We start from the raw sequence: 24219 nt of genomic DNA, 5'->3' as shown, positions 1-24219 counted from the left end.
CATTTGGGTTTGCCCCAAGCTTACTGATTGGCCAGCTTTATGAACTGATTGAATCCCCTATTCAAGTCAAGTCAAAGGTGGGATCAGGGCAGAGACTGTCATTTTGACAGATATCCGGTTTGGCTTAAATGCTAGCCTTTTGAGTTTCAAGACCTATTTGAGTGTTAAAAAAGTAATGTGGCATGTTAATAATTTGCAACTTCAGATTCTATTTAATGCTTGAATAAGCCCTTGTGGTTGAAACAGGAAACCAAGTAAGGTAGAGAATTTAATAAATGTTGCCGTTTGTATGGACTAGAACGATAACAGACATGTTTCCTTAAATCATCTTTAATGAAATGAATTCTGCTTGTCCATGTTTTGGAAATTTTAAAAAATGGTACTGTGGGATTTTTTTTCCCTCTACACGAGATTATGAAAAATGATGATTAACCCTTAGCTAACTGTAGAAATCAGCAATTGGAACAAAGCTTTTTTTTTTTTTTAAGTATTTTCAGTTAATAAAAAGTGAAATAAAACAACTTGGCTGTGAGCTTAAGTAGATTCATTAACTACACACACAGCTTGGTCTTTTTTTTTAAATGGGAGAAAGTACCAAAAAAAAATAATGATAATCTCCCTCCCACCTTCAACACGTATGTACACACAGCGTACAGTTAGCTATGCCAAGAAAAGTTTTCATAAAATACTCTTACTGCGTTTAGTTTCCCTTTTTGGGCCCACTGTGTATGTGTATTCCAGACAGGCTTGACAACATGCCAAAGCTTTTTATTTTGTGGCCCGACTTTTAATCTGTTCCAGACCTTTTCAGTCAGAGAGCTCAAGTGTAACTGAAGGGGAGCAGGAAAGGGAAAAAAAAAAGTGTGGGTTTCTCTGATCCAGAGTGACAGCAAATAGAGACAAGCTGTTAGCTGCTGAATTTGAAGGAGTTTTCCTTGAAATCTGAAGTTCTATGGTGGATTGCATTTTATCTGCCAAAAAAATATAGACTATCCCCTTTCTGACCCTTTGAACCATGCAGACACCAACAAATGATAGGTTATTGCTTTCATGGTTGTGAAATTTGTTTTCCTATATTCCCCAAATCTATATGAAAGTATTTACCATTTTTTACCTTAAGTCAAATTGACCTATGTCTTTTGACATTTTAGAGTAGAAGATACACCTTACATCTGATAAGCTTGACTTTATCACTCACCTCCTTCAAACACCAGCCTCTTTTATATTTCTGTTCTTTATCAGCTGCTTTAGAATAATTATATTTAGAATAATTCACATCCCACATGAAGTTAATAAATTATCCATGTAACATAAATTCAGGAAATTAAATAATTAGTTATGCATTGTTTCTTTTTTATCTGATTTTTTATTCTTTAACATTTAAAAACTATGTATCTTTTAAAAATTTTTATTGAAGTTTTTATTTTACGTTGACTTACAATATTAGTTTCAGGTGTATAGCAGTGATTCAACATTTTTAAAGCTTATACTCCATTTAAAGTTATATGATAATGACTATTTCCCTGTGCTGTACAATGTATTCTTGTTGTTTATTTGTTTTATACATAGTAGTTTGTATCTCTTAATCCCATACCCTTATCTTGCCCCTCCCTAAAAACTATATATCGTTGACATATTATTTTACAGCATTGATTAGTAATTTGTAACAAATCATGAAGTGACATCCAGTGCCAATAAGAATTAGCTGATATTTACTGACTTCGAAAAAAGGAGGGCTTTTGTTTGTTTTTAAGGAATCATATTAGGAATGTTTTCACACTGTATTAAAGAAAGTTGATGCTTGAGTATTATGCAGGTCATTAAATTATTTCTTATTAACACTCTTTTTCCTAGAGATTTTATACTTGCAAACATGAAGAGTCTCAGGTTTAAATATTTTCTTGTATGTTGTAAAATTATTTATTGTTTTATATAATAATAGCCATTTGAATATTTTCCAGTAAAAGCCCTAATGAAAACATACACAAAAATTATAATTCCTGTTTTTCAGAATGAAAACTCTATTCCAGAATATTAATGGTCAATGAACTGATCTTTTATGTAATGTTGTTGTCCCTGTTTATATAAAAGGACATAATAAGTAGTGTTAGAATCTGTGTTTCTGGAAATAAGTGCTGATGGGACCACTGGGATTAAAAACACGTTGGGTGTAAATAAAATAAACAGAACTAGAACTGGAACTAGAGATTTGGATTAAAAGGTGTATCTTTTGAGACTTAAAGGAGGTAATAAACAACCTAGTTGGCGAATTCAGAATATCCTTTATAATTACTATCAGTAATTCTGTGCATAGAAATTCTGTGTATGGAAATGTCACAGCTAATTAAAACCTACGTGTTGATTTTGGTCCTTGGTTTCAAAGTTTCCCAAAACTTGCTATTAAGTCAAAAGCCAAAAGTTGTTCACATCTTTCTTATCAAAGTTAAATATTTTGCATCAATAATTAAAGGTCTGTTAAATTTTTTAACTGTTCAGACATTCATTAACCTTTTTCCTTGAAGACTAAATATTTCTGATAGCTGTTATAAGTAATATTTTACTTTTGATGAAAATGTACCTAAATGTACCTAAGCCTGTTCTGGTAGAGGTAGGAAAAAACACTAAAGGCTGTAGAAACTAAATCTGTAACTCCATTAATGGAGTCTTGGGTAGCTAGAATACCAACATCAAATCATTTGAATTTTATTGAAGCAAGTCTCTTTATATTCGTGCATTAAAAACAAGTTCTTTGGTTTTTTGTTTTGTTTTCCTTACCCTCTTTTTTTTTTTTTTTTTTTTTTTTTTTGCGGTACGCGGGCCTCTTACTGTTGTGGCCTCTCCCACAGGTTCAGCGGCCACGGCTCACGGGCCCAGCCGCTCCGCGACATGTGGGATCTTCCTGAACCGGGGCACGAACCCGTGTGCCCTGCCTCAGCAGGCGGACTCTCAACCACTGCGCCATCAGGGAAGCCCTCCTTACCCTCTTTTAAATCTCGCCTGGTGATCCTAAAATGTCAGTATTTGGTTGTGAATTATATTATTAACTACTTAGGGTAGGGAGGAAAAGATGTTTCAGTGTGTTTTAGGTAAATAGAGCTGTTGCTAACTAAAACTTCTTAAAACAAATAAACCTCATAAAATTTGGCCCTGAAAAGGAATTTGTAATTCTTCTAATCAACATTTCTCAAAGGAGGAGGGAGGGTGTATCCTGGGCACTGAAGAACGTTCAACATCCCTGACGGTTGCCCACTAAATGCCGTAGTGCCACCCAGTCCTTGTGACTCCCCAAGCCACCAACGTATATTTTTTGAAAAATAACTGGTAGAGGGCTTCCCTGGTGGCGCAGTGGTTGAGAGTCCGCCTGCCGATGCAGGGGACACGGGTTCGTGCCCCGGTCCGGGAAGATCCCACATGCCGCAGAGCGGCTGGGCCCGTGAGCCATGGCTGCTGAGCCTGCGCATCCGGAGCCTGTGCTCCGCAACGGGAGAGGCCACAACAGTGAGAGGCCCGCGTACCGCAATAAAAAAATAAAATAAAATAACTGGTAGAGGTAGGGATTTTGCCCCAAATCTGAGTTTCTCTGAGATCTAGGGAAATTGTGACTACCCACAGTTATATAGTTGAGTGACAGAACTAGAATCTGGACTTGATCTTTTGACACCCAGAATTTTAAAGAAATTTAGATTACATGCAGTTAATCTTTTCAAAAGCACACCTAAGTCACCAATACTAACACATGGAAATTTCAGAGGGAGGAAGATGACAATGGTTGAAGCATTTACTTATATACTGTATTGTGACTCATCTTAAGGAAATTACCCAAAGGTAATGAGTTTCTAATTACAGAAGTGAAGCCATCTAGATGAATTATCATGCCTCACCTCTACCATATCCTTAAGAGATTACCTTCCAACCTCACCTTTGACCTTTCCCTTTCCCTTGACTAGGAGCTTACCCCGTTACAAGGCAGTCCATTCTATTTAAGGAAGGTTCTAATGACCAGAAAATATGTGTCCCTTTATTACTCAGAAATTTACTTCCCTTCAAATTTGTGAATACATTTCTAATCCCAGAGTGTTCTCTTTTAACTGTGGTTTCTCCAGTTTTTTTATGCATTAAGAGTTCTGAGTTTTGTTTTTTTTTATGCATTAAGACTTCCCTTCTCTGGATGCCTCTTTAAATGTGATACTCAATGTAGTTTTTAAATGCACATTATCCAGTGAGAAAAATAGTTATGACATTGCTCTGACCTGACATTTTATACGCCCTTCAAAAATCCATTAGTAGAAGTTAGCTAGCATCCTCTTTTCTACATGTGAATTCAAATGAATTAAATTGTGTCATAGAAAAATTTACCTATTCAATTGGGAATCAAGAGACCCAAGTTCTTCTGGTATCAACAGTGTAACCAACTCATTCAGAAAGATACCTGACTTCTCTTGACTTAATTGGACTCATATACTAGATGCTTTTAAGAATATTTCCAGTCCTTAATTAATATAATATGCTAGATTATGAATTCTTCAGTGACTGTTTTGGATCCTTGCTTAAGGTTACTTCTCAATAGCTTTATGGATTTGAGTGCACTGAGCTTTCAGAGATATTTTTGAACTATTTATTGCACCACTTAAGTTTAGCTTTTGGCCCTCTGGTCACAGCTGGGAATTACTTTTGAAGAGGAGACCAGGAAATCTTTCAACCTTTAAAGATAAGCCTTATCACATGGTGGGTATGCCCAGGCAAACAAATCTGATGGGGGATGGGCAGCGCTAGATGGAATAGTTAAGTTTTGTCCGCGCTATCAGCTCTGACATATATAGGAGTTTAAACTGCCTTAAAGATGATGCATTTTTAGTATGCTTTGTTTCTAAAATTTAGAACTCTCATAAAGTTACCATGTTAGGAGCCTGATGTAAGCTGATTTGAAGTATACTTCTAGGCCATGTGCTTAGTGAAGTCCTATTTAAAACATACTGTTGGAGATTGTTACTAATTGTTGCCCTCACTACATTTTTTTTTTTGTTTTACTTAAAAAACAAACACTAGCCGAAATGAACATTTTAATACGTAAGGTTATAGAATATCAAAATTAGTTCAGTATTAGAGGTTTGCAGTTTTAGGTTGTTTTTTTTTTTATGTTACAGTCAGGAGGATGGTGTCAAAATAGTTTATCAATCATGGTAAGCAGTCTCTCCTACTTGCCAAGGGTGAATAGACATACGTTAATGAAGTTAAATTAATATGTAGTTTCTACTTGATGATGGTTCAATGATACAAATAATTATACAGTGAAGAAATATTTTTCTTTGTTTACATAATGAGTTTTTCATATAGAATTTTAAAACTTAAAGTCACTGAATGATAATTTAAATTAATGGTTTATTTGTGTTACTAAAGCCCCTCACATCAAACACAAGAAAACTTAATTCATTTTTAAAAGAAAACTATGTTTCAAGTCATATTTATATCAACTCTGCATTAATAGCAAATATCTCATAAAATGTGCTGGAGACGAGAGCCATTTGGTGATGTTGCTTTTTGTGACAACCCAGAGACTCAGTTATAAGAAACAGAAAAAGAGATTATAGACTTCTTGAGGGAAAAGTCAAATAAATAGATTTCTGCTGAAATAAATTGGAATGATTTAGAAGAGGAGTGGTTCATATTCTTTGCTTTGTTTTATACTCCTGTTGTTCTGCTACCTTGGTTGCTGAGGTTGCTTCAGAACTCATTCTGGACTTGCTTCAGCTTGGAGATTCTCCTGTGTATTACTAATTAGCATCCTACTAACTAGGGATAGAAACTATTTGAGTATTTATTTACTCATTCAACTGATGAATGCCAGTTATGTACCAGGTACTATGCTAGCAGGCATGCATGGGGTTGTCAGCTACAAAATAAATAATTATTACAAAATGTGTTAAGTACAATGAGGGATCATAAATAAGGTGCTGTGAGGGACATTAAAAGGTAAGAAAAAGCCAGTCAAGCTCTACACTATGTAAAAGGGCCAGTTTTTGTGCTTATCAGTCAGAACTCGGATTCATCTCTTCTAAATTATAAATTCCCCTAGCGAAAGAGGATTAATAGTAATACATTATATGTAATTAGGAATAAAGCTGTTAATGGAACTGTTTGCTCATTAACATGAATTCATGATGGCAGGTAGATTTTAAAATGTTATTCCCCTTCTCTTTAGACTAATAGTTTCATTATCTGTACTTTCTCTCCAAACTAGCCTTTAAACTTTATTTTCATAGTAGAGGGAAAAAACACAGTTATATCCGGGGGACAGAGAGAGCCGAAGTCTAGTTAGACTGCTTTCTCCCTTCTCCTCACCTCATTTAGCAACTCCTGTGTCCTGCCCCAAACTGCTTAATGAGGTGATGAGGAGAAAATGTTCTGTTGAATGTTTTTGAAGCTCCATTCTCAATTGTATTGTTTGAAAAATACCATTATAATAAATTTTCATGCCAGACTTTTGATAGGTGGTTGAAGGAAGACAGTGTCGAATTGACCTAAAAAAAGGTGTTATTGGTATTTTTGAACAGTTTAAAGATTAAAATACTTTAACCCAGGTTAGGGGGCCTGGAAGTTGATGTTTGGTAAGGGAGAGAAGTACAGAGTGTGGGAGGGAGAGATTATTTTGCTTATGGTAAGACCTGGGGTAGAGTTTTAGGGGAGGTTAACTGTAACCACATCATACAAAGCAAAACCACAATGAGATGCCACTTTATTCTCAGTAAGATGGCTAAAATGAAAGACAGGCATTAACAAGTGTTGACCAGAATATGGAGCAGTTGGAACCCTCATACATTTCTGATGTGATTGAAAAATGATGCAGCCACTTTAGAAAACAGTTTGGCAGTTCCTCAAAAAGTTAAACATATAGTTACCATATGACCTAGCAATTCCATTCCTAGATATATATTGCCCAAAAAAGGAAACCACATGTCCACACAAAAACCTGCACATTTGTATGTTTGTAGCCACGTGATTCATAATAAACAAAAAGTGAAAATAACACAGATATCCATCAGTTGATTAACAGACTAACAAAATGTAGTATATCTGTACAGTGGAATATTATTTGGCAATAAAAAGGAATAAAATGCTGGTACATACTGTAACATGGATGAATCTGGAAAATATATTAAGTGAAACAAGCCAGTCACAAAATTGATTCCATATATATGACATGTCATATATATTCCATATATATGACAAATCCAAAGAAACAAAGTAGATTAATGGTTACCAGGGACTGGGGGAGGGGCAATAGGATGTGTACTGCTAAAGGATACAGGGTTTCTTTTGGGGATGATGAAAGTGTTCTGAAATTAGATAGTGGTGATGGTTATACAATTCTATGAATATATTAAAATTACTAAAGGGGTGAAATATCTCAGTATAACTTTTTTAAAAAAGTCATTCCTGGGCATGGTGTTATCATTTAGGTGTAGCTTAATTGAGTGTTGGGAGATGTCTTTTGCATATTGATAATAAAAAGTTATATTCAGTCATGAGATAAGGACCCTGGCCTTTTGCTCCTTGTGTAAGAGACAGATTTTCAGTGTGAATCAAATAGTAAGTAATTTTCACTGAAAAAACCATCATTTTGTATTTAAATACATAAATTTTTGTGCCAGTTAGTAGCAACTTTTTGTAGACAATTCAATCCCCTAGGTCATATTGAAAGACTTAGTTAGCAGTGGGTGTTTTGTGTTTTGTTTTTACTGTTTTAAGACTGACAGAGTTGGCCTGTTAGTTTGTGTTTTTAGAAAAGCATTCATTTCTTTTAATTTTACAGTCTTAAGTACCCTTGTAGGTATGGGGGAAAAACCTAAAATTTGTTTCTAAATGTTATAAGCAAACTAATATAGCCATTCTAACATGTAACCATGTAATATCTGAAACTTGATAAAATATTAGACAAAGTAAAAAGGTGCTTTCTTGTGTTGTGGGAGATTTGATGTGAGTTATTATTTTAAAAGCTCAAAATAATTTTCTGATTTTAAATTTACACTTAATGAGGTTACTAGGATTGAATTTATTATCTCGAAGTCTACGATTGATTACCACATCTGTAGTACTTTGTAATATTCCAAGGTTGAAGATACAAATTATGCAAATCTAAAATTTGTGTGAAGTTTGAAAATTCAGATGTTCAGAATAAAATCTGGAAAGAACCCGTGGTGATGACCTCCTTTGTTTTTGAGAAGGTCGTCTCTTCTTTTTCAGTAATTGCTGAGTGTATGATTTGCTACCATAAAGCTGTCAGGACTGATCGGTTAAGAAAAACTTGAAACAGTTACTATTTCATAGTTCAGGCAGCAAAGGCTGAATTTAAAATGTAGCATTTTAAAAAAAAATTTGTCATATTTTAGGGATTTGTTTTCTCCTTTACCTTTTAGAAATTTTGTTAAAACTGGAAACATTGAGATTTTGGTAGTTGGTCATGGAGGGGAAGAAGGTGGTAATGCAGTTCTTTTCTTTTTTAGCTGCCCTGCCCCCTTCCCCCAAGAAACAAAGCTTGTTTTGTTTCTTGCCTGCTTGTGAGGTCTCTGCTGCACCCCATGTGGGTGCACTGCTCTGTGCTTTGTTGAAATGCTTGAGATAGTCGGAAGGTAAAGAACAGGATGCTTCTGAAGAGAAGAAATCCCAGCTTCTGTAGATAAACTCGGTTGTTTGAATTGGTCATTTAAGTGAGCTCTTTATATGGAAGCTTGTAGCACTGCTTGTATCCATAGGTAACAGCATTTAGGTAAACACAACCAAAAGTGCTCACCATTATTAGCCAGAGAGACTATTTCTATTGCATAATTTGTGCAAATTTCTGTTTAATTCTGTGGAGTTCTTACTCCATCTTTTGATACGCTTATTTTTCCCTTTCTGTGGTTTTTAATAGTCAGATAAGCTTAGATTTGAAAAAGACTTTCCCAACCAATTGAGTGTGCCATCAGCAGTGGTCACTGTCATTAATGATTACTGCTAATGGTATCTAATTCTGAGAAACTGGTGGGAAGCAGAGGATATTTACCTGTTTATTTTCATACAATACTGTTATTGTCCAATTAGTTTTCACAAGGAATATTTACATTAACTTGTTAAATGCTATATTACTTAATAAAAATCAGTATGGAAAGCTCAAGAGCTTTTTTAAAAATGTTTCTTAATAGATGAAATATTTAACACTGTATAGCTCTAGAATCTGTTTTGAAATCAATCAGATTTTATCATTTCAACACTTACTAATGGGTTATTTCCTAGCAGTTTTTTAAATTTTTTAATTTATTTAACTGCTTGGAATGGAAAACATTTTTTCCCCAGTAGTTGTTTGCACTAGGCCTCAGTTTGTGAGATGGTCACCATGTGTGATAGATACTCAGATCAGTCCCCCAATTCATATTTAACTCATATGATTGAACCTGACATAGCACAACGTAAGAAAACATCTCTTTGGGAAAATAAATATGTTGAGGGAGTGCCCTATGGGAATGCCAAGAACATGTTCACCAAAAGAGAAGGATCCCTAGGGAGGTTAAGCTAAGGCTCAAACTCCCCCACCTATTTTTTTCTGTTTAGATCTTACAGGAAAGGTAAATATGCATATCTTTATGAATCATAGAATACTTAGAAACAGTGAGTGGCATGGTGAAGTGGAAGGACGGGGGAGGGAAGGTATGGGAATTCAAGCCAAGATGATTATCTGCAGGACTGGTAATCTTAAAGTTTAGAAAGAACTATTCGGAAAAGGGAGGAGGCTAACATTTTTGGAGCATCTGTTGTATTCCAGGACTATAATAGATGCTTTACATATTACTTATAAGCCCCACAGTGATCCGAAAGGGTGATGTTAATGTCTGCAGGTATAGCTGAGGAAACTGAGGATTAGATGAACCACGAACTGGTGTGCCCAACTCTAATCATGGTTTGTTTGACTCTAAAGGCCATATTTTTTATATCATACTATGAGGCCTGTCAATTGTGCATCTAATAATGTTGGTGACAGGAAAGTATAAGCAATTGTATTAAATGAGGTTATTGATTGGCAAATCTTAGCCATTAAAATTTTTTGGCTTTTTTTCTACCCATTCCCCTGTAAAATACTAACTATAAACCGTAATTATTAAGGTTTTAGCCATTTATTCTTTGTAAAGACATTTTATAAATGTGGGGTGTTTTTGTTTTTGGTCATAAAAGAGATTAATAAGGCTTTGAACAATATGAAGCAGCGAGTCATGTTTTTTTTGACATCCCTTCTCTGCTATGCCAGACAAAACATTTAAAAGAGATAACCAGAAAGACTTAACTGGGATCATAAATTTAGAAAAAGTCTCTGCTGGTCAGAAAACAAAACCACACAAAGCAGTGAGCAAGGGCAGGGCTAGGGACCAGTCAGCCAGTCAGGATATCAGGAACTCAAAGTGTTAAGAACAAAGACAGAGATACATGAAACACTCTCAATGGTGAAAGCCAGGCGTGTAGCCGTCTGCCCCTGACCTGGTACAAAAGCAACGACTGACCACATGTCAAGTCACAAATTTCAAGAATCAGTATACAGACCAGATTCTTTTAACCACAAAGCAATAAAATTAGATCCCAATAATAAAAAGTTAGCTTCAAAAAAAATATGGCTTGCTCTACCAGCTATTAAACATATAGGTTATAATTAAAACTGTGGTACCTAATAGGAAATTAGTTGAATGAAATACTATGCTATTTTTAAAAGAAAATGGCGGGGGGGAACCTCTATATACTGCTTTGGAGTAGTCTCAAGGATATGTTATTAGCAAAAAGGCAAAATGAAGTTAAGTATTAAGAGTATGCCACCATATATCTAAGAAGTATGCTACCATATCTGTGTGTTTGCTTTGATTTTTATAAACGGAATAAACAAACTGCTAGGAGCAGTGGGGAGTGGCAAGTAAAGCCAGTGTCTGAAATTCAGAAGCATATCCACAAGTGAGCCTGTATATTGAGTTGGCTGAGTCACACAGAAAAGAATTATTTCAGATGACACTTAACCACAGTGATTTGGCTGGATACACCTAATGAAATATCTTAAGGACCAGACTTTTAATAATCATTTTGTTGATCATAACTTTAATAATCGGTCATATGTTATTTTGAAATACTTGCATATGTATAGAAGGATAGTACATATTAATGTTATTGGAAGCAAATTTTTCAGCATTAGACAGAAAATATAGTTATAAGATCTAAGAATCTAAGCAAAAACCCGAATGATACATATTGTGATTATTTATGGATGAAATACTGTATTATTTGCTTGAAAATAATTGAGGGAAAAGTCGATGAGAATAGATGTAAAACAAAATTGGTTATGTATTGATCATTGGGAACCCGGATGATGACTACATGAGGATTCATCATCTGTATTATTTTTTCTGCTTCTCTATTTGTTTATGGAAATTATTTTTAAAAATTTAAATGTATGCTTGAGAGCATAAAAGTGTACTCCTTAGTAACTCATGAGTTAAATGGAAATCACAATAGAAATTACAGATATTTGGGGTAGAACAATCATGAATTTTACGTACTATTTCAACTGTATGCCATGCAGGAAATACTGTACTTAAAAGTAAATTTATTGACTTAAGTGCTCTAAGAAAAGACTTAAACTAAGTAAGTTCAACTCAAGAAATTAGAAAAAGAAATACAGAAAAAATTGAGGGGAAGAGTAAGAACAAAAATACCATCACCTTATATAACTATCTCAGTAGGTTGACTTGAACTAAGGCATGCTAGGAGAGAGTTGGTCTGTAATTTTCCTTTCTTCTAATATCCTTGGTTCTATATCAATGTTATGCAGTCTCATGGAAGAGTTGGTCAGTCTAAGGGGAAATTGGTAGGATTTCTATATTATCATATATTAAATAGTTAAATATCTGCGTCAGTGAATACTTAACTGACTTAGAAACATTACAGTGTTTTTTTTCAGCACAAGTTTTGTGCAAAGATGCTGGACTAGGCACTGAGAATATATACACAATTAGGATACTCTCCCCACTCCTGTGGCACTCCAGTCTAAGAGCAGATGCAAATTTGTAAATAAAAAATTACAGTCATGTGAGAAATGTCAGTAAACAAATGTCCCAGGGCAGTGCCCTGAAGGAAGATGATTCTTAATGCACATGGCAGACTCTGGGGAAGGCTGGGGAGGTTTGGTCAAGTAGCCTCCAAGAAGAGTTGGCATTTACCAAGCAGCCTCTGTGCCTTCAACAGAGGACACGTGAAAAATCACCAGAAGGAGTTTGCCACTTGGCTGGGAGCCAGTACGTCATGAGAGCTGTCAGTGAATGTCATTTCAGATTTTGGTAGCAAGGTTCATTAGAGAACGTGATCTGTAATTTTTCTTTGTTTTAATGTCCTTGTAAGGTATTAGGGTTATGCTGGTCTCAAAGGTGTTGTGGAGTTTCCTTCTTTGCTGTTCTCTGGAAAAGGTTTTATAAGATTAGTATTATTTCTTCCTCGAGTGTTTGTGAAGTCATTTGGGCCAGAGGTTTTCTTTGGTCAGTGTGTATTAAACATTTAGTAGAAACAGTGACCTGAAATTTCACCTTAAAATGTTGAATATGTGTCTGAAAAGGTGATACATCATTCTTATTGCCATTTTCACATAATAAAACTTCCATCTGTTCACCAAGGTTACCACAATCCACAGTTTGGTCAATGTTGTATCAGTGAGAGAAATTCACTAGTGTAGGAATCCAGTCTGTTTCTAATTGTCAAATGGTATATTCTATGTTCAACTAAAAAAATAACAATGACTACCTGAGCTGTTGAATGAGACCAATCTATGCCATCCAGATTCTTTTTTTTAAATAAATTTATTTGTTTGTTTATTTATTTATTTTTGGCTGCATTGGGTCTTCCTTGCTGTGTGCAGGCTTTCTCTAGTTGCAGTGAGCAGGGGCTACTCTTCATTGCAGTGCACAGGCTTCTCATTGTGGTGGCTTCTCTTGTTGCAGAACACAGGCCCGAGACACACGAGATTCAGTAGTTGTGGCTCGCGGGCTCTAGAGCGCAGGCTCAGTAGTTGTGGAGCACGGGCTTAGTTACTCCACAGCATGTGGGATCTTCCCGGACCAGGGATCAAACCCATGTTCCTGCATTGTCAGGCCGATTCTTTTTTTTTTTTTTTTTTAATTTATTGATTGATTGATTGCTGCATTGGGTCCTCGTTGCTGTGCTCAGGCTTTCTCTAGTTGCAGCGAGCGGGGGCTACTCTTCGTTGTGGTGCACGGACATCTCCTTGCAGTGGCTTCTCTTGTTGCAGAGCATGGGCTCTAGGCACGTGGCTTCAGCAGTTGTGGCTCACGGGCTCAGTAGTTGTGGCTCATGGGCTCTAGAGCGCAGGCTCAGTAGTTGTGGCACACGGGCTTAGTTGCTCTGCGGCATGTGGGATCTTCCCGGACCAGGGCTCGAACCTGTGTTCCCTGCATTGGCAGGCGGATTCTTAACCACTGCACCATCAGGGAAGTCCCATCCAGATTCTTGTAGGCTTAATTTATTATGAGCATGCATCAGATCATTTAATCTACTTGATTTATTAGAGTTATATTTAAAGATTAATAATCTTGATGAGCTTTAATGCTTAGGATGCTTTGTCTCAGTTACTTCGAGAGATTTATTTTAAATTAAATATATATTATATTTTATAATAAGCAATATATTCACATTATTCAAACTTGAAAAGTTATAAAAAATGTCTCTCTTGAACTTGGTCCTCTAGTCATCTAGTTCCCCAGGTCCAGAACCAACAGATGTTAATTGCTTCTTGGCTGTCCTTCAGTTCAGATTCTCTGGATATGCATGTAATATATGTTCCACCTGTCCCCTTTTTTTTTAATACTATCTATTCTGTACTATGCTTTTAACTTAGTATGTCTTAGACTGTTCCATGTCACTGCCTATTAGAGTTACTTGTTTCTTTTCTCTTATGGCTGCCTTGCATCCTAGGATAATGACGAAGATGACTACAATAATAATAAATTAATGTAACCATTGTACTATTGGTGGATTTTTAGGTTATTTATAGTGTTACTACAGAAAAGGCTATGTTGAATATCCCCAGTTGCTTTTGAATAACTAAATATCCTTTTTCTTGCTAGTTTTTTAGGATAGATCTTCTGTTTCATTTCAGCCATGAACCAGAGAATCAGTCAGAGTGCTCCAGTGAAACAGCCACCACCCCTGGCCCCCCAGAGCCCTCAGGGAGGAGTCATGGGTGGTGGCAATTCCAACCAGCAGCAACAGATGCGGCTGCAGCAGTTGCAGATGGAGAAAGAGAGACTGCGACTGAAGCAGCAAGAACTGCTTCGGCAGGTGAGGCCACAGGTTAGAGACCAGCCTTCCACTCTTGGGGTTTTGTTTTCCTACATAAAGTTGGGTGTGTTTCATTTTGACATTTATTAGTTACAGAAGAATGTTGTTTCTCTGAAACTAGAGTGACACAGAAACATTCTATCCAGCTTTCATCTTAGTTTCTAGTTTCTTAACTGGCCTTTGATCACATAGGCTATAACTTGTAAACCTGTATCACAAAGAGATGTTTTGGTCGTATTCATTGCAGTCAAGCAAAAATCGAAGGAAGCAAGGGTGCTTTTCCTCAAATATACAGGCATACCTCGGAGATATTGCCGGTCAGTTCCAGACCACCACAATAAAGCAACTATTACAATAAAGTGAATCACATGAATTTTTTGGTTTCCCGTTGCATATGAAAGTTAATGTTTACACCGTACTGTAGTCTATTAAGTGTGCAATAGCATTGTCTTAAAATAAACAATGTAAATTGTTTATTGTAAAATTTAATGTAAATTTAAGTAAATTTAATGTAAAATTAAATACCTTAATTTTAAAATACTTGATTGTTAAACAATATTAACCATCATGTGAGCCTTCAGTGAGTCATCTTTTTGTAATAGTAACATCAAAGATCACTGATCACAGATCACCATAACAAATATAATAACAATGAAAAAGACTGAAATATTGTGAGAATTACCAAAATGTGACACCGAGGCATGAAGTGAGCAAATGTTGGAAAAATGGCTCTGATAGACTTGCTAGACACAGGGTTGCCACAAACCTTCAGTATGTTTAAAAACAAAAATTGCAGTGTCTGCAAAGTGCAATAAGATGAGGTATGTCTGTACATGGAATTGCAGACTACTATATATCTGAGGATTTCACTAAGGGGGAAACTCTGGGACATCACTTGGGGAGAAACATCTTTTACTTTAAATGAATTATTTGTCTAGGGGAATACACAATATGATATTTCTCAAATGATAAATGTTTCAGTATTGCTGAATCTAAGATGTTTTATTTAAAACAATACAGGCTATCCCAAGTTTAGAAGATCCCACAGTGCTTTAAAATTATCTACTTATGGATATTTTTTCATGTTGGGATGGGTAGTTTCTAACGTTAGAGAGCTGGAAAACTTTACGACCATTTTTATCAGTTTTCTTTCAGAAATACTGTTGGTCTTTATGTGCTATAAGAATATATAATCCCTCATCTCAAAATGAATTTTTACTTTATCTTATTTCAGAGTGATAAAATCTAAGTTCAGATTTTGGGAGTGTGATCTTCTCAAAGCAGTATATTTTTAAATTTTTATGTAAATATTTTGGATAATAAACATGATGTGATTTTGAAAGTGTACAAAAGGTAAACGTACAGTGAAAATGAAATCTCCTTTTCCATTTCCCTAGTTCTCTTTTCTGGTTGTAAGTAGCTATCAGTTTCTTGTATTTTTTTTTTCCCCCCAGAGACATTCTCTCTGTTTGCGAACGTGAAATATACATATCTGTACTATTTTTCCTCACGTAAGTCATAGCATACTAAGTATAGGCATTAAAAATATCATTATACTCTCCATTTTTGTAGTCAGGATGCAGACATTTGAACAAGGTACTTTTTTTTCATGAGTGTTACATTTTAATAGTGTCACGTGTTAATGGAAATACATGAACTTGATACAGTCTTTGAACTCAGATTTGGGATTTGAAGAACTAGTACCTAAGAATTAAACTAAGCCATGGAATCCCAGACAGGCACACCTTTAAACTGTTTGTGCTATCAGTAACCTGCCAGTGTAATTCTAGTGTGGTTGGCACCAAAGTGAGTAAGAAAGATGATGCCAGCATATGATGTCAAGAAGTGGTCTTGAAAGAAATATTCCCTCATCCGCCTTTAAGAAGGTAGAGAAAGGAAGCACATTAACAAGATTAATGTATCTCTGATGGACTTTTTAACATATTACTATAAAGGAAAGATATTTTTCATTTAAATAAAACTTTATCATCGGAACAAGGTAGCACCATCAAAATTATAGTTATATAGCTCTTAGAAGAAATAAAGCAATTTAAGGGTATGTTTTACGCAGGCTGTTTTCATTTTGTTGTTACTGAGTACTAGATGGCGTATACGTATATAATTTCACATACGAATTAAAGACTACCAAAAAAAAAGAAACCTTATTAATAAGAAAGGTTAAAGTCTGGGAATGGGCCATCCATCATTTTGTTGTTGCCGTAGCTCAGCTCTCCCCCACCCCCTTCCCGCCCAATGGGCAAAATGCTGCTACTTATAAAATTCTTCATTCTAAAGAATTTTTCTAAATCTTATTCTCACTCTTACTCTGGGTGATGGGTCCTAGACAGAATAGTTTCCTTTAAAGGTAACTTCTTTATTTCTTCTTTACCACCTACTGTGTTGTCTTTTCTTTTGTTGAAGTGACAGATCTGCTCTATTCTTATACTAATGGTGTGTTTTCTAAGATTTTTTGGTTTTGTTTTTTAGCAATCAGTATAAATTCAGTATATCTTAAGCCTTTTGGCTTCCTGTGAACTTCTTCCATTGATAGTTTCTCTTATCACTGAAGCATCAAATTATATTTTTCCTGCTTCATCTAATATTCAGAAGTAAAGAACCTACCTGACCAATATCCAGTTTTATTTGAACCCTGACACCTAAAGTCTTACTGTCCTATCCTCAATGCTGTTTAACACTTCTGAGGTTTCCGTTTGTTATGTGGCGACTCCGTTGGCTCCTGTCCTCAGTCTGCTTCTTCTTGGGCTAGCTTGGGAATTCTGTGCTATGGTGATATGTCTGGATACAATTTGTAAGTCAGCCTACACAGCCAAACCATGTGGCTTAAAGTAATTTTTATCCATCTTATTTTTCACTCTTAGGCAATGCGGAATATCAATCCCAGCACAGCAAATTCTCCAAAATGTCAGGTAGGCTCTTATCTGATGTTTTAGCATTGAAAACAGATATTAAATTAGGAAAGAGAAAAACTTGTGCTCCAGGGGCCTGTCCTCACTGAAGATTAGCCCAGAGTAACTTTGAGGCATCTTTCTACCATGATACTTAAGTTAACATTGCTGTTCCCAGAAAGTTTACACTATCTGCTCCCTCCCCACTCCTCCCAGAGTAGTATTCAAAACTCCGTCGAGGTCTTTTTTTTCCCCACATTTGATATGTAGTATATACACCCTGTCAGCCTTGAAGTGTGCCTGATTTTTTATTTGCATAGCCTAAAATAGTACTTACAATGATTTATAGAGGTTAATAATTTGAACAGTAACAAAGGTAGTACAGGTTATTTACTTGGGTAGGCTACTTTAGGAAATCTTATTAAGAATTATAATCATACTACGAGGAAAGGAAAAGTTTCTTTTAGTGAACACTCCAAAGAAAGAATATTAAAATTATCAGAAGAGCAAAGGATCTACCTGAGTACTGTTTTGGGTTTCTTTGTTGGCTTTTATCAGCATTCCTCCCTGGTGAACCCAAAGGAACACTGGTTGTGAAGGTACCTTATTTAGATGGAAAGATTGTGGCCATTTTTTCCTTCTATAACATAGGCACTTATCTGACTCATGGAAAGAATCTCATTCTTGAAACCAAAGAGATTCTGTTTGTTCAGGGTTCACAGATTTGAAGGAATTAGGAGCTGGGGGATTATTGCACTTTTCTCAGATTGCCAGAAGCAACCATGAAACACCTCATATTCTGTGGAGCTCTTCTGCACTAGGCTAACAAGTGCATTGTGTTAGAATGAGCTGTGGAAGTGTGGGAATTGGCAGAACTCCACTCATTTTAGATACTGTTAACTGGTCCATTTGGAGCACCAGATAGAATCTTCATAGAGACCAGTTTACTTTGTGAGAGGAAAAACTCTATTCATTGTCTCTCTCATAAATGCCTCCTTTAATCAAGAAATCCAGGGAATAACTAATGAACGTCATCTTTGCTAAAGCAGAGCAGACATTCTTACAATGAGGACCTCTAATACCACATTTGACTGGGAAGAGCACTGTAGCATTGGATCTTTATATAAAGTGAAGACATTTTTCCTTGCTTTTTCTCTGAAGTGTTTCTTTTATTTGTAATAAATGAAGTAGAAACATAGGAGCAAAAATTAATTCAAATGAGATTCGGAATCAAGCAAAAGGTTCTCCATGTTAAAGTGTTTTGAAATTGTTTCCTTTTTATTTTTTCCTACTAAGATCTTAAACTTTAAATTTGATAAGTAATTAAATACCTTCAGGTCTTTATTTCTTACATCAGTATAAGTGTAAACAGTTGCTCATTAAAATTATCAGGAGTTTTTAGATACTTCTTTTAGTAGTAAAGCTTCAGAAAAGTTAAGGTTTGTAAATTGAATTTCTATTAAATTTGTATGGTATTAAAATTACAGAGTTGATTCCTTAGATTTGTCTAAGCCAGAGCAGAAAACCTGAAAGAGATAGGTTTTATAAAAGGTTTTTTAAATTTAACTTTGCATATGTGGATAATAAAATACTGCCTTGTTATATAAGATTCAGTTGTCAATGTATTTACCTGGCACAATTGTGAAAATGTATGAAATTCCAGTATAGGGCTAAATTTGGAGTTGCTCAAATACCCAGAATATGGTTGTATTTGTATCAAGCAAGTATCTGTGTTTTTCTCATCCTACATATTTTCTAGATTATCTTAAGGTAGGTGCCAGGAAAGATTCCACAAAGAAGGGTCATATCTTAAGTGAAGATGCCTCTAAATAAGGTTACCAGGATAATCAAGAAAGCCAGAAAGAGCTTTCCAGTCTCAAAAAACAGGAATAATGAAGAAAAAGGGATGGATCCATTCAATACTTGAGCGCAAGGCACTCCTGTTCAGTGCTGTGGGGGGATTGGGTTCTGTTTGTTGTTTGTTTTTACTTTTCTAATAGAAATCAGTGCAGATAAGTTAACAAGCAACATGAAACCAGTGGCATTGTTTTGTAATTATATACCACATTTGCTGTGGGAAGGTACCAGACTTCAGAATGTTCACAAATTACTTGTTTCAAAAGCTATCCTTAAGTACTTCTGCATAGGATTAACAAAACCTGTCTGTTGTAGAATTTCCTGGTCTTATAAACTACTGTCAGTATGGGTGAGGTTAATACAAAATTCTGAAAAATTGAGACAACTTTAAAGGGGTTAGTATATTTTCTTAGTTAAAAATGGAAATTATTGCCTTAATTTGTTAGGGTTTGTTGGCAGAATTTTGGAAAAATTTCTCCTCATAGAGCTTTAAATTTTTAAATTTCATTTTGATTATTCACTATTTTTCTTTCTAAAGCAATTTCTGGTCTCAGAAGAAAAAAAAAACTTTTTAAAAGTATAAACATCGTCTTTGCTCCATGAGATTGAACATGTATGGAATGCTCAATTTTCTCTGTATAACTCTTACTAATACATCAGTTTCTCCTCTGTGACTGGAGGGAAACCTTTGAGAGAGTGGGTTAGGAATGCATCCCAGCTTCTGTTTCAAAGTCTTTTGAAACTAACACTTTGAGGAAAGATAGTTCCCCCTGAGTGTGAATGTTTTTACCTTCTCTTATGCTTAAGAATGTGGTTCTTAGTACCTGCGGTTCCCTAATACGTATGAGATCAAGCCTAAACTCTGCAACCTAGCTCATTTGTGGTCTGTGGTCAGTAGCCTTCTTTCTCTCTCTCAATTCTGGTTAAGCCAATTACCTTCCTTCAGCCAAGTGCACTCCTCTGTCTTGTTGCCATGATTCCACTCATGAGCTTTTCCCCATAAGGAGTACCTGACTTTTCCCCTTCCCTTTTACTGATAAAGATTCTCCATTTCCTTCATAAGGCCTAGGTCAAAACGCATCCCCAAGTGCCCTCATCAGAATGCTTGAAACGACCCAGAAAATAGAAACAAGACTGCTGTGTATAGATAGCTTATCTCTGAGCAAATAATTGCTTTACTCTTCATAGAAATTATAGCTATAAATTTTTTGCAACTAATGAATATTGTGTAGTCGCCATTCCTGTGGACAGTAATAAATACACACCAGGGTCAGTTACTGGGTTAATGCTGGATAAAACCCACAGTATTAATGTTGAGGATATTGTACTACACTGTTAGCCCGAAATGGTGAAGAGATTCAGATGTCCATAGTTTTAGTCAAATAGAGCAAAATAGTACAGGACCCCTGTTCAGAGCCATGTGAAAATAATCACCACAGTTTTTTTTTTTTTCTGAATTTAATAATAGCAAAGTTTTGGCTTTTTTTTTCCCTCCAAACTCTTTTATGTTAGCAGATACTAGAAAAGCTTTTTCAGAATCCAATTAATACCTTTTCCAAGTTTATCTCTCTTCTTTTTGAAGTCCTAATATTGAATAAATCATAGATTCTAATGATTCTGTGAATCATTCTATGAATTTGAATCATAGATACACATGTTTTTAGTCAAAAAGGTTGTTCTGAAGTTGAAGATACTTTGGCAAATGGCACAAATACTAAAAAACAAAAAGCATTCTAAACATTGGCTAAATGTTTTAATAACTTCCAACATAATTAAATATTCTGTGAATGTTTAAAGCTGTGTTGGAAAATGGGGTATGGCAAGACCTATCTTGAACAGTTGGAAGAAATGGCTTTTTGTTTGTTTGTTTTTTAAATTGTTGACATAAACTGCTGTTACTAAGACAAACTGTTTAAAAGATGTGTATTTTCAGAGTTATTCTTCATTTCTAAATTTGGATTTCTAGTTCGCTAAACTAACCTACCTTAAATAAATTGATTAGGTTGGAGAGGGGGGACCTTCATTTGTGTGCCGTATATTATCCAGAAATGAAACACTCTTACATAGTATTTGCTGAAGATAAAATTGCTTTAAGAAAGTAAAGTTGACATTAGCTTTACAGAATTTTCTATAAATGGAATCATAACTTTTTCACCTTAGCATGATTATTTTGAGATTCATTCATGTTGTATTTATAGTTCGTTCCTTTTTATTGCTAAGTAGTATTCCATTGTAGGGATATACTACAATTGTTTATCTGTTCACCTACTGATAGATATTTGACTTGTTTCTAAATTTTGACTTGTGTAGACATATGCTTCCATGTCTCTTGGATACTCTAAAGAATTTAATAACCTAGAGATATTCTAAATGTTTCCAGACTACTGACTTCTTCTACTGCCTTTCTCCTTATTTTTCTAAATGATGTGAACCAAAGCATCAGTTTTATATGGAGCCAAAATACTTTACTACCAGATATATATTATCTTAAAGTATCTTTTTTACCCTATGAGAAATGATACTCCTATTTAAATGAGAGAAGGGAAATACAAAAAGGACCAATGGCTCATGGCTGGATCCTGAGTCCATAAAAGTCCACTATGTGAACCAGGCAAATCATGTTTTCCTTTATAAACCATCCTGGAAAGTTCCCTCCAGACCAAGCTGGGACCATCAGTTTTACTTATAGTTGCAGATAGCTCTGACTCCACATGCGTCCCAGATTAGCTAAGATTTACAAGCTCAATGGGAAAAGCCACCACATTTTTGTATTATTACAGAAGAAAATGAGCTAAAAATATTTGCTTCCTTTAGAAAAAGTCAAATACTCTAAAAGAACTGTTTGACCTTTGAAATACAGAAGTATGATAAATTTTGGCTGAATTTCCTATAACTTGCTTACTTCTCCATTTTTGAAAGTCTGTCAAACTGTTTATTCTGACTACCTTTGGGAAAAAGAGAAGCTTAACGAACTTGTATTTTTAGCTCAGTATTCTAATATTAGACATTTGTTCAGGATAAAAAACTCCTTAGAGATAGACATAACTTTCAACATGAAGTGTTTCAACTGAAATCAGTTTTTGTAGACAATCCAATTATGTCCCAAGGCTGATTTTTAAAACAGCTATGCCAGATTTACTCAATTACAAAATGATGTTCATATTCATCCAAAATGTGTTTTGACAAAATTAATTTATTGCAACAGAATGGGTTTATTCTACATAGGTACATGTAGATATATAGAGGATTTTTTTTTTTTTTTTTTTTTTTGTGGTACATGGGCCTCTCACCGTTGTGGCCTCTTCCGTTGCGGAGCGCAGGCTCACCGGCCATGGCTCACGGGCCTAGCCGCTTCGCGGCATGTGGGATCTTCCCGAACCAGGGCACGACCCCGTGTCCCCTGCGTCGGCAGACGGACACTCACCCACTGCGCCACCAGGGAAGCCCAGGAATTATTTTTAAATGCCTATAATGGAGAAAGTTTATATGAAATATTTTTGATTAAAAAATTCAGATTATTTAAATTCATTTCATACTTATCCATATTAATTATTTTTCTCTAAAATCACTGGCCAAAACTCTGTACAACTCTGAAACAAATTTTAAATATTTTACTTCTAAAATTATTAATTTTATGCAGTGTGTTCACTTTCACATTTACAATCCTTGGCTAAGGATACAAGGAATTACAAAGCTTACTCACAATGAAACCCATGATTTAACTATTCCTCACTGGCAGCAGGACAGCTTAGGGAGGAGCTCTTTCAGTTAGTTCTGACTCCACATTGACTCTCCTTCAAAGTCTGACTAGGTAAAGCATGGAGTAGGATACTTTCGCAGATTTCCACATCTCTATGTGGGGGTGTGTATGCATGCATGCATGTGTGTGTGTTTATGTGGAAGTGGATGTTACTGTTTTTATATTCAGTTGAACTCTGAACTTATTGATATATGTTAAGGGGAGGGGGAAGTTGGCCTGTTTTCCTACAAAATACATATGGTTTTCCTCCCCAATTTTTGACAATTTCCTTAAAATATCAACAGAAATGTTTCATCTTATTGAACCCAGTGAAATAAATTATGTTCACAGATGAAAATATTAACAAAAGAATTAATTGGGATTGACATATATACACTGATGTGTATAAAATGGATGACTAATAAGAAAAGAAAGGAAGGAAGGAAAGAAAGAAGGAAAGAAAAGAAAGAGATGGAGAAAGGGAGGGAGGAAGGGAGGGAGGGAGGAAGAAGAAAGGAAGGAAGGAAGGAAGGAAGGACGAACGAACGAATGCCCTGGGGAGGGGGCTACCAAGTAGTCAAGTTTAGTTAAAGTAATTTTGTTTCTAGCAAATACTGAGCTATGTAAGAATATATACCCATTTTTGGATGATGTACGTGTAAGTTATTATATATCAATTATACCTCAATAATACTTCAAAAATTACTTCTAATCAACCCTGGTTGGTTGGTGTTGGGGTTTTGTTTGTTTGTCTTTCCTGTAACTAGAAGTTTCAAACCTGAGCTGAATATCCATACCTGGTATATGGGTTCTATAATCTATGTATATGTTATTTATATCATTGGCCTTACCACATTACGTTTGTTTTCATGCTGTATTCTTCACTATTTGGTTGATAATGCTAACACCGTCCTACCACCACCACCAGTAAATAAAGTGGCACTTTTTTCCCCTTATTCCTTTCAAGTTCAGTTTACATGAATCTCTAGGTTAGTTACTCTTAGTCCTGGCTCAAATATGGATTTGATGAGAAGTATTTCCATAGCCTTTCAGGGGGTTGACTGTCTTCTTAGGCAACTTGTAAACATTGGCCTTCTTATTCACATCTCTAAATTACCTTTCACTGTAAATGTGGATAGTTGGTTCTTTACTGTCTGCTGACAGTAGAAATTCAGTTGTTAAACGCAGCAAAAAGTAAAAATCTGATAGCTTCAAACAAGCAATGTGGCAGAATTCCAAGTAGCGAGAACATGGAGATTTTGCACATAACAATTAGCTTTAACTTCATAAAACCTTGAAAAAGTGGAAACCATCAAAAGGGGTAAAATAAAAGTTGTAAAAACAATATGAAAATTATAGCCAATT

The 24219-nt window shown here is 35.4% G+C and overlaps 1 protein-coding gene across 12 annotated transcripts in view; it reads left to right on the top strand.

Annotated features, from left to right (window-relative positions):
- Positions 1–24219, top strand: part of YAP1 (Yes1 associated transcriptional regulator) — a 105302-nt gene that overhangs the window by 68788 nt on the left and 12295 nt on the right. For 3 of the 12 annotated variants that reach the window (XM_019923775.3, XM_019923769.3, XM_019923768.3), the window contains 2 exons: positions 14171–14352; positions 17232–17279. In XM_019923775.3, the coding sequence (XP_019779334.1) occupies positions 14171–14352; positions 17232–17279 (230 nt within the window). Of the gene's footprint in view, positions 1–14170; positions 14365–17231; positions 17280–24219 lie in introns of all 12 variants that reach the window. The other 9 variants (XM_019923774.3, XM_019923767.3, XM_019923766.3 and 6 more) reach the window with 3 other exon arrangements.

This window comes from Tursiops truncatus, chromosome 8, assembly GCF_011762595.2.
Source record: "Tursiops truncatus isolate mTurTru1 chromosome 8, mTurTru1.mat.Y, whole genome shotgun sequence".
Lineage (NCBI taxonomy): Eukaryota > Metazoa > Chordata > Mammalia > Artiodactyla > Delphinidae > Tursiops > Tursiops truncatus.
Note: the sequence above shows the minus strand (reverse complement) of the source record. Positions and strands in the feature narration are given on the sequence as shown.